General features: G+C 41.6%; 1 protein-coding gene across 6 annotated transcripts in view; it reads right to left on the bottom strand.

Annotated features, from left to right (window-relative positions):
- Positions 1–2354: 2354 nt before the first annotated feature.
- The window catches only part of adpgk (ADP-dependent glucokinase), a 41398-nt gene continuing 24054 nt past the window's right edge, over positions 2355–19698 (bottom strand). For 5 of the 6 annotated variants that reach the window (XM_042108802.1, XM_042108801.1, XM_042108804.1 and 2 more), the window contains 4 exons: positions 14234–14354; positions 13949–14145; positions 13265–13363; positions 2355–3605 (listed from right to left, as the gene is read on the bottom strand). In XM_042108802.1, coding sequence (XP_041964736.1) covers positions 3045–3605; positions 13265–13363; positions 13949–14145; positions 14234–14354 — 978 coding nt within the window. In that variant the 3' untranslated portion in view covers positions 2355–3044. The remainder of the gene's footprint in view (positions 3606–13264; positions 13364–13948; positions 14146–14233; positions 14355–19698) is intronic. The other variant, XM_042108803.1, reaches the window with a different exon arrangement.

Genomic DNA, 19698 nt, shown 5'->3' with positions numbered 1-19698 from the left:
TCACCTGTGATGAATGAGTGGGCCGCTGTCTAGCCCGTAGCTGTCTGAGTGTTTGTCTTGTCACGTTTCCAGCCTGCGAGGGAGAGGATCAGCACTTTGAGGAGCGGACGGGAGAGTTTGCATGCAGCGCGACTGAAGTTGGGCGTGGAGTGCAAGATGTTCCAGTCAATGCACAGCTAAGGGAAGTGATCATAATTTGTCGCTCAGTGAATGGGCTGGCAGATGACTGTGAGTGGACACTGAGTGTTTTTCCTTCTTTTAGCAGTGACTAGGAGAAAAAGCTGGAATAGGAAGACACGGCTGGCTCAACTCTGGGAACGACAGAAAGTGGACTGAGTGCCCCGCCCCTTCTCTCAACTCTGGTTCGTGATTGGCCTAGAGGGACTGAGTGCTTTGTGGAATTTATGTGTTTTGGTCGTCGTGGAGAAGTCGTCGACCAAGTTGTTTCTTTTCTCTCTTCTTGCGGGTTGCGCACGACGCCCATCTAGGGGGCAGGTGTGTACTGAGCCCCTCTTATTGGGTGACTTGAGTGGCAGAACAGACAATACCCTTATGAATGGACTACCGTGATTGAGAAACTGAGTATTGGGTGTGATTAGTAGTGCGCAGTGCTGTGTGAAAATTGATTCAATAAATTGCAGGCTGCTATGGCAACTTTATATGCATGTCATTTTCTTATGGGGTGTTAAAGGAGAATTCCGGTGTGATATTGACCTAAAGTGTGTTGAAACATGATACCGAGTGTGAACGTATGTCTCATAGCCCATCTCAGCTTGTCCCCTGCACTCCAAAATCTGGCGCTAGTTAGCCGATGCTACCAACAGCTTTTTCAATGGTGGTGCTTCGGCATCGGGCTAGCCATGCAAATAAATCACTGTTTTACACCATTTACGAGGCTCAATGTATCTCCACACTTCATTGGTAGACTTCCGAGGGCCTGCTGCTACTGGAAGAAACTGGAATCCATGCATTTCCACTGAATTATTTTTGGAATCTGATCCCTTATCATACCTGTTCATTCTTACTTGTCGCTCGACTTATCGTGACTAAATTCAAGATGGCTGCAAACGCTAAACTTCGTGAAGATACTGTCTGTATGAATCGTCTTGTAAGTAAATTACCAGTGCTTTTTCAAAGTTCTCAATGTCTCGTTTTAAATGTCAGGGCCCTCGGAAGTCTACCAATGAAGTGTGGAGATACATTGAGCCTCGTAAATGGTGTAAAACAGTGATTTATTTGCATGGCTAGCCCGATGCCGAAGCATCACCATTGAAAAAGCTGTTGGTAGCATCGGCTAACTAGCGCCAGATTTTGGAGTGCAGGGGACAAGCCGAGATGGGCTATGAGACATACATTCACACTTGGTATCATGTTTCAACACACTTTAGGTCAATATCACACCGCAATTATCCTTTAATGTTATTTATTTTTCTCATTGACATTATTTTTGTTATCTGTGTGAGTAATTTCCTGTTATTCGGCTGGTGTCTGTGTGGCTATTTGTGAATCGGCCACTTCTGTTTGTGGGATTAGCTGGGGTGGGATATCTGGTGATGGGCCTGGCCCGGCTATGTATCACCTGCTTAGACACTACTGCATTACGCTGGGGGCTGTGGCTGTATCTGTAAAATGTAACGTTGTCTGGTGTTGTGTGTCACAGAGAGGACTGAATTTGAGTACGGCTCGGGTGACCCGGCACAACATATATATGCATAGTGCGGCCTCTCTCCTACTTTACTTTATGTATACATTTATTAACTGTACACCAATCGGCTTGTAGATGGTGGTGTTAAGTGTGTGTGTTTATGTGTGTGTTTGACACATAAACACATATGCCAAACCTCCTTTTCCTGTTACTATTGTCCATCTGGATAGCTTTATGTAATTGATTGTTTATCTGTTTGTCTTGAGGATTCCTTTTTTCTGTTAGCTGTGAGGTAAATTGCCCCTCAGGGATAATGCCATGTTCCATATACCTAGAAAGTCAGAAATTGGAATGATATTAGGTATAGGTTAATCCCAATCCCATTGGGTTTGATCCCCGTCTTGGAGGGGAAAATATATGGAGGTATAAAAATGACTTGAAGCACATATTTTGCTTTGTATTTCGTATTTATTAGTACGCTTTTTAAAAATCTATTACTGCCACAGCGGCTCATCATTTTAACTATCTGGGGTCCACAAAAGTCAAAGTTTCTCCAAGATTCACATGTGTGATTTATTATTTCAATCACAATGTGTAAAAAAAACCTTATGCTTAAAAACTTGGTGAGAAAAAAATTAAAAGAATTTAACTAAAGAGAGAATATCGACATAATGGCAGATTTCTGATTTTTTAAGAAAATTGTGAAAGGGAAAACTTTTACATGAGAATCTATACATTGAAAGAGGTTTCATGAGCTGAGTAAGAACAGCCAATAACAAAAATGTTTAAATACCTGAAGTGTTATTCTGACCATGGTGTTATTCCAACTATACCTCTATACATTTCTTTTCTCTGACATCAACACAGAACAAATCCATTAAAAAAAAAAAAAAAAACTTCACAAAGTGTAGTATAATGCTGGTAGAAGGCGCCTGAACCTTAAGACAACTAAAATCCTGTACTCAATGACACTTTGGAAACGTTATGGTAAAAAGGACATATTGCACTATGGGATTAAGACTAGTTTCTTTACATGAGGACATTCAAATTTCTTCCCGTCTCTGCCTATGGTCCTTACCTATTAGTAGCTACAACTTGTGCTGAAGTTCAGCATTTATCAATAAGGACATGTACTGGGTACTGACCTGCTTGACACATACAACAAAATGTATGACAGGACAATTAACAAGGAAAGTGAACATAAATGTATTGACTTATTACTGTTAAAAAAAATCAACATATTTTGGAGTGTGAAGAAATGATTCTGAGATCCACTGCATAAAACAGGACATCACTAGAAACCTAACAGTGGACATTTTTTGACAGAATATTGTTCTGTAACAGTACCATGTACAAGTAACTATAGATGAAGAGCCATGATCAACTTTATAGCAGGTCCTTAGAGCTCATGTGACAGCATTTCTGAATAAAAGAGTCCCTCAGCAGAGATGGCATCACCTAACCCCACTGTCCGCAGAGGTTGTTTACACACCAGAACAGGGGTCAGATAGAAGGTCACATTATCACGGTGCCATATTGTGACAGGCTGATTTGGACTGATATTCAGTTGCTCCCTGGGCTCACTATGAGAGCTGTAAAATGTGTGTGGGGCTTTGAGGATCACTTTTTGGACATCAATGGCCTGGATGCCACAAGCTTGACAGCTAGCCACACGTGCCCCAGCTGCCACAGCTGCGACCTGGTTGCCCCAGTATCCATCGACTGTAGCCAAAATGTGATAAGACAATGTGTGGAAATGGATGCGTGTAAGGTCAGCCTCTGAACTTGGATCACTGCGACCATGCTGCTTGAGGATCCACAGAAGTATGTCACTGACACGACCCACATCTGGTAAGCCATCCCAAGTCTTCAGCTCAGAGTGTGGGCCTCTTCCCGCCTGGGACAAGAACAGCAACTCCTGTTCATTCAGCCCGATGGAGTTCACTATGGGGATGACCTGCTAACAGAGCAGATGGTACAACTGCATGTCATGTCTGGCACAAATGTAATTAAAGTAGAAATTACTCTTCTAGACATATTCTAAAAGTACCATTTTCCACCCCTTTCGTTTGAACATTTGAAAATAAAGATGTTTTTTTAATACTTAAAAAAAAAAATTGATTGATGAACCTTACATTTTTCAGTAGCCATAAGTGTGTAGATTTGAACAAAATCAGGTTGGTTCTTAAGGCGAGACACGGCAGGTGAAAACATCGTTTTTTCATGCACTGGTCAATTTCGAGATTTTGAGCTAGTATGTTACCTTAGCATGTATTCTATCACACTACTACAACAAAAAAGTCTGATTTACACATTTAGGTGTTTATTTCATTATATTGTGTCTACTCGCGCCTGTATATTTCTCCTAAATTCAGCAAAAGTTAGCATTCTATCCTTGCATGCACTCCCGCGACCGTGGTCCAAAACATATCATGTGTACTACCGTTGGAAAGCTCTGTTTTTCCTGTATCACGCTATGTGATCCATATATGGACACTTCCTTTGTATCAGCAACCAATCGCGAAAGTTCAAAGGCGAGTCTAGGCTGAGAACGGAATCTCATTGGCTGTCTTTCAAGGCTGTTTTCTCAAAATGAGTTTTCTCTCACACTCTGAGCTCAAAAACTCCACTTCAGAAGCACGTACATACACCAAACTTTCTAGACTTATGCCTAACTATATGTCGAAGATTTCTACAGAGAGGTTTGTTGATATATTATTCCTAGCCTGACTTACATGACATTTTATGCCTAAAAACATGGAAAAAAATCGATTTTTTAGGGCTAGTGACATAATTTTCTGATTTACAGGATAACAAAAGTAGATATTCATAAATCCTTCTGTAAATGTTTCCCCATCTAATATCTGAACACAATGAAAACATCATTTTGAACCTAGCTGTATCCAATGCTCAGGTTTCGTGCCTTAAAATGTATGCAAATTAGCGCATATTTAATTAGATAATGCCTAATTTGCATATGTAAACATTAAATTACAGCAAACTTGTAATACATTTTTTTCTCATATTAATGTAAGTAATCAACTGGGGAAGTTTCATAGTGATATCTGCTTGTTAAAAATTTTACCCTATTCACCTGTAGTGTCTCGCCTTAACGGGAGCTTTTACTACCTAAAATATCCGATTTTGCGTGCTCAGAGTTTGGTGCTGGGCTGGTGGGTGCCTTATTTCTGCCTTTCAACACTGTTTACAGCTCTTCGAGTACAATGTCCTTTTTGGTAAAGAGATAATTTAGATACATTTATGGGGTGGGTGCTTGCGTTTCTGTAGGAATCCACCATCTTGGTTTGTATAGAAATGAATATCAAGTGACACTGATATCATAAACCAATATTTAGCTACAAAAAGGACATAGACAACATATTAATATTGAAGTATTGTCAATTAAATGTAAGGTTAACATGATTTGTAAATCATATCATTTTGCTTTTATTCACATTTCACACAGCGTCCAAACTTTTTTGGAATTGAGGTTGTACAGTAGCCTGGAAAATCCAGACCCTGGTAATCTAGAAAGATTAAGGGTCTGGTCACGAACAATGTAATGGCCCAACTAGAGGGGCGGCACCAAGCATGCATTTGAAAATCTCACTGCACGCAATTGGATAACACTAGACCAATGTTTACTTTGAATGATTCCGGACTTCGACACAATTGGATAACACTACGATCAATGTTTCCAACGTTGCAGCACTGTAGTCATCAATTTAGCTCGCCTCTGGCCCACCTATATCACATACGATTTGATTGGTTCGATGGGATGAAAGGGGGAAAAGTAACGTGCATCATTGCTCATTGCCAATTGACAATTCCATTGTGCTCCTGCGAGAACTCTGGATTTCCAGGGTAGTTGTACAGTACCAGTCCAAAAGTTTGGACAAAACTACTCATAGATTCTACTAGAATTGTCTTAAAGGAGAATTCCGGTGTGATATTGATCTAAAGTGTATTGAAACATGATACCGAGTGTGAACGTATGTCTCATAGCCCATCTCGGCTTGTCCCCTGCACTCCAAAATCTGGCGCTAGTTAGCCGATGCTACCAACAGCTTTTTCAATAGTGGTGCTTCGGCATCGGGCTAGCCATGCAAATAAATCACTGTTTTACACCCATTTCCGAGGCTCAATGTATCTCCACACTTCATTGGTAGATTTCCGAGGGCCCTGACATTTAAAACGAGACATTGAGAACTTTGAAAAAGCACTGGTAATTTACTTACAAGACGACTCATACAGACAGTATCTTCACGAAGTTTAGCGTTTGCAGCCATCTTGAATTTAGTCACGATAAGTCGAGCAACGAGTAAGAATGAACAGGTATGATAAGGGATCAGATTCCAAAAATAATTCAGTGGAAATGCATGGATTCCAGTTGCTGAAGTTCATTCAAGATGGCTGCAAACGCTAAACTTTGTGAAGATACTGTCTGTATAAATCGTCTTGTAAGTAAACTACCAGTGCTTTTTCAAAGTTCTCAATGTCTCGTTTTAAATGTCAGGGCCCTCGGAAGTCTACCAATGAAGTGTGGAGATACATTGAGCCTCGGAAATGGGTGTAAAACAGTGATTTATTTGCATGGCTAGCCCGATGCCGAAGCACCACTATTGAAAAAGCTGTTGGTAGCATCGGCTAACTAGCGCCAGATTTTGGAGTGCAGGGGACAAGCCGAGATGGGCTATGAGACATACGTTCACACTCGGTATCATGTTTCAATACACTTTAGGTCAATATCACACCGGAATTCTCCTTTAATTTAGACTATTTCCTACATTGTAGAACAATACTGAAATGATCTAAACTACAACATAACACAAAAATATTAGAAAAAAAAGTTTCATATTTTAGATTCTTTAAAGTAATCACCAATTACCTTCATGAAAGCACACTGCTGCCATTAATCTCAAGTCTCCAGTGCTGCAGACAAATTCTCCATTTTAATCTATTTTTTTTATCCGATCTCAAGATAAATCACGATTTCTCAAATAATTTCCGTTTTTAAACAATAAGCTACTATGTATTTTGCCTATTGACAAAAAATAACAGTAGCCCTTTTCACACAGAGATCAAGCAAAATTTGCGGGAAGGGGAGACGTCTTTTTGCAGGATTGTGTGTCTGAAAACGAGTTGAAAATTTGCCGGCCTGGTAATCTGTTCACATGATCCGGCATTTTGGGGAGCCAGGAGGCAGGATCAGCTAGCAAATTAAAACGTGACGTGCAACAGGGGGCGTGTAGAGTGAGTCAGATACAGCAGGTGTGTGATTTCCAAAACCATGGCGGGAGAACCGACAACACTTTGGTTAGCTGTTGCACACATTTTTAGTACCCTACAAATGCAAGTAAAGTAGCTTTGTCGCTTTTGCTTAGAATGTTAGATTCTTGCGATCGATGTCTTCAGACAATAAAAAGTAATTTGTAAGGGAAATTGAAGAGAAGAGTTGCCCCCTGCGTTGGCCATGATGCCCCTTTGAAAATCCGAAATTTCACAGGCTACTGTGGCCTTGGTGCCCCCTTTTTTCAAAATTCTGCGTTACGTCTGACTAGCGATTTTTATTTAGCCTATGGCCTGGCAAATTAAGCTTAGCATTCACAGCGCAAATTAATGTAGTCTTTTACGCAGTGGAGAAAGTGACAGCACACGGCAAAAAAGAGAGTGCGTCCAAATTCAACCATTCTACTCGCAAAGTAGCCTACTCATCATCACACAGATATCACATGTATCACATGAAAGAGCCTTTTTCTCAGCTTTTAAACAATGTTAGTCGCTAGTTGTTATGGTAAACGGTTTGCGAGAAAAGTAACTTTAATCTAATCATATTACATTCTGTGCCCATCTCCCTACCCATTCATCTCGGTGGAATACTTCACAAACTTCTCAACACATGACAAACCATATATCAGAATAAACAGCAGACCTTACCGAACACAAAGGTGTACAGTTGGCCATTCCAGAGTAATCCGGTTTTAAATTTGCAGCAATGTCTATATGCATGTCTCCAACTTTAGGTTTAGGTTTCACAATGTGTTCAATACATGAATTTATAACTGGCCAAATACAAAATAAATGTTACAAATATCGCCTAGATATCTGTAAACATTAAAATCAGAGGATAGGACAGATAGGACAGACGCTCATGAGTTCATGCTTTGTTTTATCGCTGGATTTTAGGATAGCCTATTATGGCAACCGATTGCATACCGAACTACAGTCAACTCTAGCAGGCGTTAAATTACTGGAGACTTTGTGAATTTAAGGATTGTCATAATGTGCTGTCTCTGCTATTGCTGCTTTTGATCAGTCAGATTTGCAATCTCCTGTGGTGGGCTGGACATGATGTAGCATCAAAATGCCCCCCCCAGATTCCCCTTTAATGGGGCAGCCGTGGCCTACTGGTTAGCACTTCGGACCTGTAACCGGAGGGTTGCCGGTTTGAACCCCGACCAGTAGGCACGGCTGAAGTGCCCTTGAGCAAGGCACCTAACCCCTCACTGCTCCCCGAGCGCCACTGTTGATGCAGGCAGCTCACTGCGCCGGGATTAGTGTGTGCTTCACCTCACTGTGTGTACACTGTGTGCTGTGTGTGTTTCACTAATTCACGGATTGGGATAAATGCAGAGACCAAATTTCCCTCACGGGATCAAAAGAGTATATACACTATACTATACTATACTATACTATACTAATGCATTCACACTGGTGCCGAAATAAATTTTCTCAGCAAAATGGGTGCTTGGTAGTAAATTTGGCGAGACATCTTCGTACCGCCAAAAATGCGGGGATTTTGGCAGTGTGAAAGGGCTCAGTGTGAATGACTAGGCCTAGTTTCTATAGGGTAGTCTTTTTAATTGCTTCGTCCAACTAAGAAATATATAGAAGTATATATACTCTTTTGATCCTGTGAGGGAAATTTGGTCTCTGCATTTCATTTGCATTGCACTCTTTCATGTGATATGACACATCTGTGAGACAAGTACTGCTCGACGCAATCTGTCGGCCACTAAGGGTTAACTGCTTAACTTCAAAGGCTCTCTTTCTCTACTACCTAGAAACCATTATGTTTACCCTAACAACCATCTTAATTATGCTAGCAACTACCTAACAACCACTATTATAATGTCAACCTAACAACAGTCACAGCAACCAACATCATTACCCAAGCAACCAGCATAGCAACCGCTTCATTTAGCATAGCAACCACCATCAACCCTAGCAACACCCTAGCAACCATCCCAAGTACCCTAGCATTAATCTAGCAACCTATATGAGTTTTCTTTCAGACATCTCTGAATATTTCATAGACCTAATGGACACTTCATACTAGACCTATTATAATAAGCATGATAAGTCTGCATATTTGTTGGCCAGACCTGGTACTGAGGTCCCCTTTGCATTGAGCTCACAGTCCCCTGATAGAAGAGGCCTATGAGCGTAAGAAGCTACGTTATGCAGAGCTAGCAGCAGAAGCAAAGCAGCGTGTCTATCACCAACACCAAAGTCTATCCAGTTGAGGTAGGATGCAGAGGATTTGTGGCTTTGTTGATGGAATTTTTTTTTTTATGACATTTTCTTGCTCCAGACTAGATGGAGGCTTAGCTCCATTTACATTGAAACATTCTGTCTTTCTTGCTTTGATCTATTCAATGCAGATGTAGGTGTAAAATGCTCCCCACTGGGCACCTTTTGCTTATACCATCTGTTCCACAAGCTCCTTTGTTCTATCTTTGGGTAGACAAAGACCCTAGGTTAAAACTTTAGCTGAATTATATGTTTGTGTTATTAACTGTAAATGTATTCATGTTTGGTATCATTTTTATAGTCTCAGTACAAGGAGTACAATGAATTAAGTGTAAGAATGTTTAGAACATCTTGTATAACATTTCTACCTGAGGAGCCTGCCTAATATGTTAATGGCAAATAGGTGTGTGTAGGTGTGTCTGGGTGTGGCTGACTGAACGGCGGGAAGAGAAAGCCAATCACAGGATGTTGTACCTATGACATCCTCTTGAACCACCTTGCAAATTGAGCATAAAAGGCCAGTCTCCTCCGGTAGTAGTTAGAATGGTAGTCGATGCTTCTGAACTGAAGGCTGTATTCTCCCTTGACGCGCGTTATTGTAAAGTAAAGCCTGAATCTTGAATACCTAGAATTCTGCCGAAGTCTGCTGTAATTTTTTTTCAAGTAATTATATCCACCCACAATTACTTTCATTGTCTACCATCAGACTGCTAAAAGAGCTCGGGAGCTGTGGTCAGGCCTTGAGGAAGACCATTAGCGGAATCTCGGAGGCAGCAGAAAGCAGCAGCCAGTGGATTTGGCTGAAGCGTAATGACCCATGCTGGGCAAATAAAGGGTGAACCTATCAAGCCTGCTGGAGCCTTCAACAACAGCCTTTAACAACAGCTTTGCATAAGACAAGTCAAAAAAGAAAAGAGACTCAGAGTGGTGGACACCGAAATTTTGACGATGGGTCCTGTCTCGACTTTCTGACTCGTTTTGAATCACCTTTGTCTATTTCAGAGTGGCTGGGTATGGGCATGCACAAACATGTTCTTAAAACAACCCTTAACATTTGTTTTTAAAACTGTGCAATCGCACCTGTTAAACTCTCGCAGTGATGAAAAAGTCTGAAATACAGACGTTTTGCCCTACACACTTTTGTCATCTGACTTTGACTGAGTTTAGTGATCTTCGGTACGTTAAGACGGGGAACTCTGATATTCTCTACATGGGAGCTAACTTGCAGTGCAACTTGCAATAAGTAGTTAGCTTCAGATATCTCCAGGATCTCCTCATATGGGCAAAGATGACAGCTTTGGGTCCTTTTTGAGGCAATCTTCACAGTCTATTACCCCACTTATAGCACACAAATTATGTGTGCACAAACCGTCAAGAGGCTTTCATCAGCCGTAAGCTAGGAGAGGCTACACAGCAATGCACAGGGCTCTGTGGGGCTACGCCATCGATTTGACGCATAACTGAGGACTGACTGGGGGTCAGATCTTTCAAGATCAAGGAGGTATGGAATGAAGACCATCACTGGCCTTAAGAAGGGCAGCAGCTCTGTGGAGGGAGATCTGGATAGGGCGAACCAGTTGAACCACTTTTACAACAGGTTTGATTGCCCTGCACCAGCTCCAATGGCAGTGGTCTGTCCACCACCCCCTGCTGACTCAGACACTGCTCTTGTTTGCGTGCCTGCCCTACCCCCATCTCCCAGTCTCTCCAGCTCTGCATCCCGGTGACATCCAATCACCCCACGCCCTGCCCCCGCCTGATGCCTCCCTGCCTGTGCCTGTTGAGGTGTCCACGACCATGGCAGCCTTGACAGGGACATCAAGGAGGTGGTCATCCCCAACAGGCTTTCGCCCCCCCCACCATCACTGGATATTGCACCCCTCCCCCACATGGTGACCACGAACAATGACGTGACAACGACTTCAGTCCACAGGTGTGGACGCTCACCTGGTAACCTGGATTACAGATTACCCGAGCGACCACAGTTAGACTGAAGAACTGTCTCTCGGACACTGTGATCAGCAGCACCGGAGCCCCACAGGGAACTGTGCTCTCTCCAGTCCTGTTCACCCTGTACACATCTGACTTCTGCTACAACACCGAGTCATGCGACATGCAGAAGTTTTCTGACGATACTGCAATTGCGGGGTGTATCAGGGACGAGCAAGAGGAGGAGTACAGGAGCCTGGTGGAGGACTTTGTGCAATGGTGCAAACTCAATCACCTTCAATTCAACACTTCAAGGACCAAGGAGATGGTGGTGGATTTCTGCAGGTCTAAGCCCGCTCTGCTACCAGTCTCCATTGTTGGGGTCAATGTGGAGGTGGTAAGCACCTACAAGTATCTGGGTCTCCACCTGGACAATAAACTGGACTGGTCAGCCAATACTGAAGAACTCTACAAGAAAGGGCAGAGCAGGCTGTACTTCCTGAGGAGGCTGCGGTCCTTCAATGTGTGCAGCAAGCTCCTCAGGATGTTCTACCAGTCAGTTGTTGCCAGCGTCCTCTTCTATGCAGTGGTATGCTGGGGAGGAAGCACAAAGAAGGATGCTGGGCGACTTGACAGGCTGGTAAGGAAAGCTGGCTCTGTAGTAGGAGCTGAACTGGAGTGCATCACTTCAATATCTGATAAAAGGACCCTGAACAAACTGATCAACATTTTGGACAAAACAGTGTCATCCACTCCACAGCACTATTACAAAGCAGAAGAGCTTGATCAGCTGGACACTTCGCTCACTGCCTTGCACAACAGACAGACTGAGGAAGTCATTTGTCCCCAGGGCCATTGAACTGTTCAATGCCTTACTTAAAGGGAAGAGGAGAGATAGACTTCTCTGCATAGTCTGTTTGCCTCTCCACCCTCTCCATGTTTGTGTACTGTTTGTCCACTAGCCACTTTTTACCACTGTCTTACTGCTTCACTGTTTGCATGCTATATTAGCTCATATGCATAACCCCTCCCTCCATCCCACAGCCGGATTGTGGCCACACTTATACCTATACTTAATACTTAATGCTTTATAATCAATACTTGTATAATGGCTGTAACCCTATTACGTCAAACCATTCTTGCACTGATATAGTTTTTATATGTCCATATTTATTTTATACTGGTCTCTAGACTTTATTCTTGCACTGTTGCACTGTTGGACTTAAGTCTAGGAGCAGCGATTTGGATATTCCCTGTTTAAAAAATAGTTAAGAAATGTAATACCTCATAAAATGTACAATTAGTACATTTTCCAACCTTTTAATACTTTTTAAAACTTTGCGGACACAATTAGCTTCCACAAATATAACTGGTTACACCAGAGGTGATAGCGGTGCATACGTTCAAAAGACTATTTTCACTCTCCAAGAGTGTGAATGACATGAGGGCCGTGAAGACAAGTTTCAAAATAAAAGCCAAAGTTAATTTATTTTCTACTACCTCACAAAGTTTACCGTTCGCCGCCATCTTGAATTTAGTCACGATAAATGGAGCGACGAGTAGGAATGAACCGGTATGATAAGGGATCAGATTCCAAAAATAATTCTGTGGAAATGCATGGATTCCAGTTGCTGCTAGGTACTGTCTGTATAAATCGTCTTGTAAATAAACTACCAGTGCTTTTTCAAAGTTCTCAGTGTCTCGTTTTAAATGTCAAGGCCCTCGGAAGTCTACCAATGAAGTGTGGAGCTACTTTGAGCCTCGTAAATGGTGTAAAACAGTGATTTATTTGCATGGCTAGGCCGATGCCCGAGGCACCCCCATCGAAAAACTGTTGGTAGCATCGGCTCGGCAGGGGACAAGCCGAGATGAGCTATGAGTCATGTTTCAACACACTTTAGGTCAATATCACACCGGAATTCTCCTTTAACATATGGGAAATCCTTCAAAACTGTTGAAAAACCATTCCAGGTGTTGACCTGCAAAATCAGCAGCAAAGCAAAGGGTGCAATATAAAACCTTTTGCTTTGTTGATACTTTTTGGCTTGTTATTGGCTTATTATTCTATAATGTAAAAATGTGACATTAAAAAACTGCAAATGACTAGGTGTGTCCAAACTTTTGACTAGCAAACGTATATTAAACCTACACATTTACCTCTTGCATGATGCTGCTCATGTATTCCTTGTCAGTCATGCTGGCCAATTCCAGATGAATGGGAATCTGTTTGCGAACATCAGAGATGGCCACTACAGCCTTCACATACACAAAAAAACAGTTATCAGCTAAGTCATCAGTTAATTCTGGATATGCTTACAAAATCGCTGTGTCTCATTTTACATTGGTATTTGTACCTTTTGTAACTACTCAATTGATTCAACTCAATTTAGCTCAAGTGATTCAACTCAATTTAGCTACTTTTATGTTTTCAAAAAATACATATTAAACATGCGTTGAATAGTTATTTGTTGGGATTATTTATGTTAAATATATATAAAGTCCCATAACCTTGAAATTGATGAAGACTCAATATCCAGTTATTTTGCTCAAACAAGTAAGCACTCAAAAGTGTGTAAGAGTGCTCTTGAATGTTACTAGATTATGTTCACCTAAGAACAAATCCCAAATAAGAAAACATTGATTAAAGACAATCATTGTGAAAATGGTGTAAGTGGGTTTTAAGAACATGTTTCTTCATCAGAACAATTGATGAAAGAGGCCCATTGTTTTAAAATAGAAAGTCAAGGTATGTCAAACTACAAAAGTGTCTGACAGGCTCCAGACTCCAGTGTGTTGTTTCTGTGAATAAACATTTTGACAAAGTATAACTGAAATTATAACCTCTTTGAGCCGTTCTCTCCACAGATTCTTTCCCATTCCCTCCATCATGTGCAGGCCAGAGAGAACTACCAACTCTGGCTGGAACTCTTCAATGCTGGCAGCAAAAATCTCCATAGAACTCATCTTCCCATTGGCCACATCATGGGAAAAGATGAAACGGTTAGCTTGAGGTGCCTGTGTCATGCCCCACTGTTCCCCTTTAGGACAAAGAAACATGTTCAACAACTTGTTGAAAAGCAGTGGATTTAGCTGTAGATGCATAATAACTTCAAATTAATTCCATACCGGCCTGATACTCCAGAATAAGGTGGAACTCATCAGTCTCTTGAAGGGACTGAGGAGGAACTACAATCTGATCATCCAGTAACTGATGCAGCTTAGGCCCAACAGGTCCACAAAGCAGAACCTGAGACAAACATCTATCAGTTACAGTTATGTTTGTATGCATGCACACATACGCACGCACGCACACACAGTCCCCTTGGAATTATAAGATTTTAGTTATTCACAGTGAGTTATAAACACATTCTTATTATGGGGTAACTTATTTACACTATCTAAGGTGTTTTTTGCATTTTTTTTATCTGGAAAACCAAAAAGGTCTATCTGCAAAGTCAAACTCTAACTTGGTTTTATAAGGTTCTATCTGTGAGCCAATCAGAACTTGGAATGCACACAAGCAGACCAAACAAGTTCAGTTTCTTTCTGATGTTGGCCTCCCCACACAACTCGGTGAATGAAGAAAAGGAACAGAGAAGACAGCTTTGCTTGGCAGAGAAACTGTCAAACAAAGCAACCAACATACAAGAAATCTCAAGGTGAAGGATTTCATAGGGGATATAGTGAAGGATGGCAGTCCTTCCAAACAAGTCCAAGCAACTTGCCAAGCAAGTTAAGAGTTTTGTTTTATGTTTTAGATCTTGCTAAAGTTTGTTTTAATTCTTAACTAGGTTACCTACATAATGCTAGCTTGCTAATGTTATTCTGGTACTAGAGCCCGACCGATATGATATTTTGAAGGCCGATATTGATATCAATATTTGAGAGTTTCAAAAGTCGATAACTGATATATCAGCCGATAATCATTTTTAACACAATTTTTCCCATAACAAAGTTTTGATCAAGGTGGGACATTGTCTGTTTAAATAGGCCTAACTATCTTGTTTCCTAATGAAAGTCTCTTATACAGTATTTTTTAAAAATGAAATAAGTAGCAGGGCTGTAGTACGAGTCCGGTCTTGGACTCGAGTCCGGACTCGAGAATGTTTTTCTATGGTCTCGGACTCGCTAGTATTTGGACTTGGTCTTGTCTCGGTCTCGGCCACTGGTCTTGCCAAATATGGCTTTTAGTGCATATGTGCACTATGCATATAGTGTTTACCTTTGTGGGGGGCCGATGTCACGTAACAGAAGCCGCAAAACCTAAAACCACAAGCCTGAGAGTTTATTTTACTGTCTGTGGAGTTAGCTGAAGATGAAGAGGAACTAACATTTAGCCAATAAATAGTAGCTTTACTGCAAGCTGCTTTTCACTCTTGTTAGATAACGTTTACAATGTCAAAATGCAACAGCAAACAGCAACAGTTACATACAGTGGGTCCCAGTTAAGTTTGGACTGGTTCCTTCATGAATCACCCACCCCATTTTCTCAGCAGAAATGGCACAAACTGCAGTTGACACAAACAACCACAATGTATCACTTCGGAGTTCTACCACTACTATTTTTGATGCGACTTGACTTAACTGCTTCCATGACGCAGTGAGCCATTACCAAACATATATGATAATACAATAGCGTGAGTTTATATATCACCCTATTTGTCACGGTTACTTATAGATGTGATAGTGTAACGATAAGCGCATGAGACTTTCAGCGGGGGCACGGGAACTTGAATTGATCACGGTAGTTTAAGCTTACACTTAAACAGACAAAACATTCTAATATGAAAATGTAGATGCAATTGTTGTAAAATGGTGCAGCTCCTTTAAAAAAGCCCCGTGCGCAGGGATGGAAAGAGAGAAAGCGAGAGGGGATGTGTGTTAGAACTTAGATGCGTGTGGAAAAAGTAGACGTGCTGTTGAGACTGGAGCGAGTCATATTCAAAATAATGCAAAAAATAAATCCGTAGATAAAACCAATTATCCTCATTCATTGCAACCGCAGCATGCCTGCTTGCCGACGTTCAAACAAAAAAGATATCAAAGCACCTTTTGCGTTTGAATGTAGCACAATTTTTTTTTTAAACAGCTGGACAAATGATTTAGCTAATTCATTTTAGCCTGCACACCAGCAATTGTTGAACATTTACCTGTACAAGACAGTAGCCCAGCCTAACAAGCATGTTGCATGTCGTAGGCCTACTGTAGACATTTCACTTAAATTGCAACCGCAACATGCCTGCTTGCCGACGTTCAAACGACAACGAAAAAGATATCAAAGCAACAAGAGGGTTGAGTCTGAATGACACGGAGTTCAGACTCATATTGCTCCTCATAACCATCTATAAAAACAGTGTTTTTTTTCTTTTCTTTTTGAGCACGTCCGAATCCCAGGACATAATGCACTGGACCTTATAATAGGCTCGAGATATAATTCCAAAGGGGGCAGATAGGGGCCTACTGCACTTAAAAGTTAAAAAGATTGAACAAAGCTTCCCGAAATTTGAAATTGCGATCAGTGACTGGCATCGGGTGAAGCTTTTCGAAGTTGAACAGGCTACTAAAAAACTATTTGCGCACCTCAATGTCACAGGAGAGACTGGGCTCTCCCTTCTATGAATTGAAAACGACGTTATGCTACCTGCAAACTGGCCTATGATTTCATTGCTGAGTTTGCGGCAAAGCAAGACAATGTTTTTTCAGAGTCAGGATATGGCGAGTCAGTGTCATTTATTTGTCCAATGTTAGCCTACAGACCAGTTTCCATAGTGCACATCTTATCAACAGTTTGAATGTCGTGTGCGTTTCTGCTCATTGACAAATACCGTTCAGCACAATGATTCATGCCCAATTAATTTCCCCTGTTAAAGTGTTCGCCTTTGTTACACTATTTGGTTTCGTGATGTAGCCTACAGTGGGTCCCAGTTAAGAATTGACACTTCATTCACCATCAAGGTGATTCACGCAGCTGGGTGAAATGTAAGTACAACTACAGCCGCTTGGGGGCAGCATAGTCCGCTGTGGCGTTCCACGGTCGAACCGGACGGAGCATTCGACAGCAAGGGCTGTGATTGGCCGAGTTTTCAGTGCGTTTCTCTGTGTTTTTAGCAGCCCCTGCAACATGCTAGTCCACTGTAGCCTATAAGCTTTGTACATAATGTTAAACATAGTTTTGGATTCAGTGGCAAGATGTCTTGATTGTACAGTGCCTGTCTCTCAGTAATGTTTTAAAATGAGAGCTTCGTCAGCTGGCAGTAGGCTACTTTGTCGGCAGTCATGAGAAGTTCGCTTGCTAACAGAACATAAATATGCTGCCCAGAAACCTCATGAATAGTTCTGATTTGTTTTACTACACTAACGAGGTTAAATATAGCCTTTGCCTACAGCAGCTCCTTAACAGTAATGTTAACAAAATGACAGCATTCATATGACAAAGGAAAACGAATTCGGTCACTCAAGACTGTGCCACAGCAACCAGTGTAGGCTACAGTCCTACCCAATAGGCCTACTCGAAGCAGATAGCGTTGTCTGACAGTCGAGTGGGTTAATGCGCGTATTTCCAGAACAGGTCTGCAACTTTCAGGCAGCTCTGAGTTCGAATCTAGGCAGGAGCAGAGCCATAAAAAGGCCTAGGCCTATTGTTATCATTTTTTGCAAGGTGTTGCTCCTGGCAATACTTGTTTATAAGACGTTTGGTGATTAGTTGATAGCTGTTTTTGGGACACGTTAAACGTTCTTTATAATGAGTGCATACGGGGAGTAAAACGACTGTTACGCGCTTATGCTGTTACTGTAGGCTACAATGATTGCAATACAAAAATATGCGCGTGTTAGTTTAGTTAGTTTTGTGATGTTTTGCACTTTTGCCTCATGTATTTTCAGGTGTGAGGGCTTTTTTGGCAAGATTGACCTTGGTTAGACTCTGCATATGTTATTTCTCCGTATGGAAAATAAAGTAAATTTTCGACACACGTCTGTTATTAGTTCAATAACAAGTGTTCCTTGTTAAAACATGTGACTAGTGAAACTAAAATGATTTTAGAAATATTTAGCCAAAGCCAAAAAGTGTTAGAGAGAAGGAGAGACGCCTGGTGCAGCTCAGATGTCTTCTTAATTTTCTTTATTCTTTAGTAAAAGGTGCAGAACATTTTTAAACTTTGACTAACGTTTTGATGTTCGTTAGTCAAAAACATCAACACATCAAAACGTTCCCCTGACTTTCCCTGACAAAAAAATGAATTTCCATGACCTACTATATAATGAATGGTACAATACATCGACCAAAGATTTGAGAGCAGCTATGTAGCTTTGAAGAATCTTTTACTTTTTTAGAACAGGAGATGAATAAATACGCATTGAATAAACAACGTTGGACTAACCACAACTACAGTACTACTGTGTGGAAATATATGCTACAAGGATACAAGGAAGTTTATTGTCACATGCATATAGTTACTGGAAGTAAGAAATGCAGTGAAATTATGTCTGGTGTCAGCCTATTTGTGCATTTATGGGGGGGGGGGGGTAAAAAGCGCAGTAGAAGAGGGGTTTAGTAGATTAAGTGGCAAGGGCTGCATAAGAAAGGTGGGGGAGGATTGGGATTGGGGGGGGGGGGGGGGGGGCACCAACAAGGAGCACCCAAGAGCAACAGGGGCAAGGAAAAACTCCTTTACCAAGGAAGAAACCTTGGGCAGATCCACAGAGCCCAGACCTCAATTAGTGAAAAAAGCACAAGGCCAAAATGATGGCAAATAATCATTCCTGCCTTAAAACCCAGATTGCTGCTAAAAAGGTGCAGTCTAACAGTGGGTTTCCACACAGCGAAACACCTCGCGATTTTCGGCCAGCGAAATTTCGCCTCGGGGGCGCGACGGCGAAACCGCTAACCTTTTGCCTGCAGTGTCTAGCCAGTGGTGGCAAGCGAGCTAATTAGGCTAATCAGCTAATTCAAACGTTTAAGTACTTAATGAAGATATCCAGGGGTCTTCATGCCTCGACTAAGTTGATGTTGCCTATAAACAACAATTCATGTTCATAGAAACAACAAGGTCAATAAGACATAATATATTTCATACCTGTGTTGCAGCATGTAGCCTAGCTGTCTAGCTAGGTTTACAATGCAATCCAATGTCCTAAAATACTAGCATTTCGCCTGTCAGCTAGCTAAAAAGATCGAGTGCTTAAACTAACATATATAGTGGTCTATTTAGTGGTGTATGTGCTCTGACTAAGTTCGTGTGGCATATAATCCACAATTCGTGTTGATACAAGTGTCAATGTTCGTGTAGAAACAGTTTAATCACAAACATTTTCGTGTTACGGCTCAGGTAGTCTCCGCCATCTTGGTCAGACTTTTTTGTAACTCCCGCCTCCAAACACAAAGACGCGGACCTGATTGGTTCTCGAATGGTCCTCATTGAAATAAAGTTAAACTTTGGCCAACTTTGTTTCGGCTGCCTCGGCGATTCGCTTTCATTTCGCCCAACCAGGGCGAATTTCGTCTCCATTCAACCTCAATGAGAGCGACGCGAAATTTCGGTGTGTGGAAACACACCGTAAATCATTGTGGAGACATGGAGAGGCTTGGTAGG

The sequence above is a fragment of the Alosa sapidissima genome, chromosome 11 (assembly GCF_018492685.1).
Source record: "Alosa sapidissima isolate fAloSap1 chromosome 11, fAloSap1.pri, whole genome shotgun sequence".
NCBI classification, from domain to species: Eukaryota; Metazoa; Chordata; class Actinopteri; order Clupeiformes; family Clupeidae; genus Alosa; species Alosa sapidissima.
Note: the sequence above shows the minus strand (reverse complement) of the source record. Positions and strands in the feature narration are given on the sequence as shown.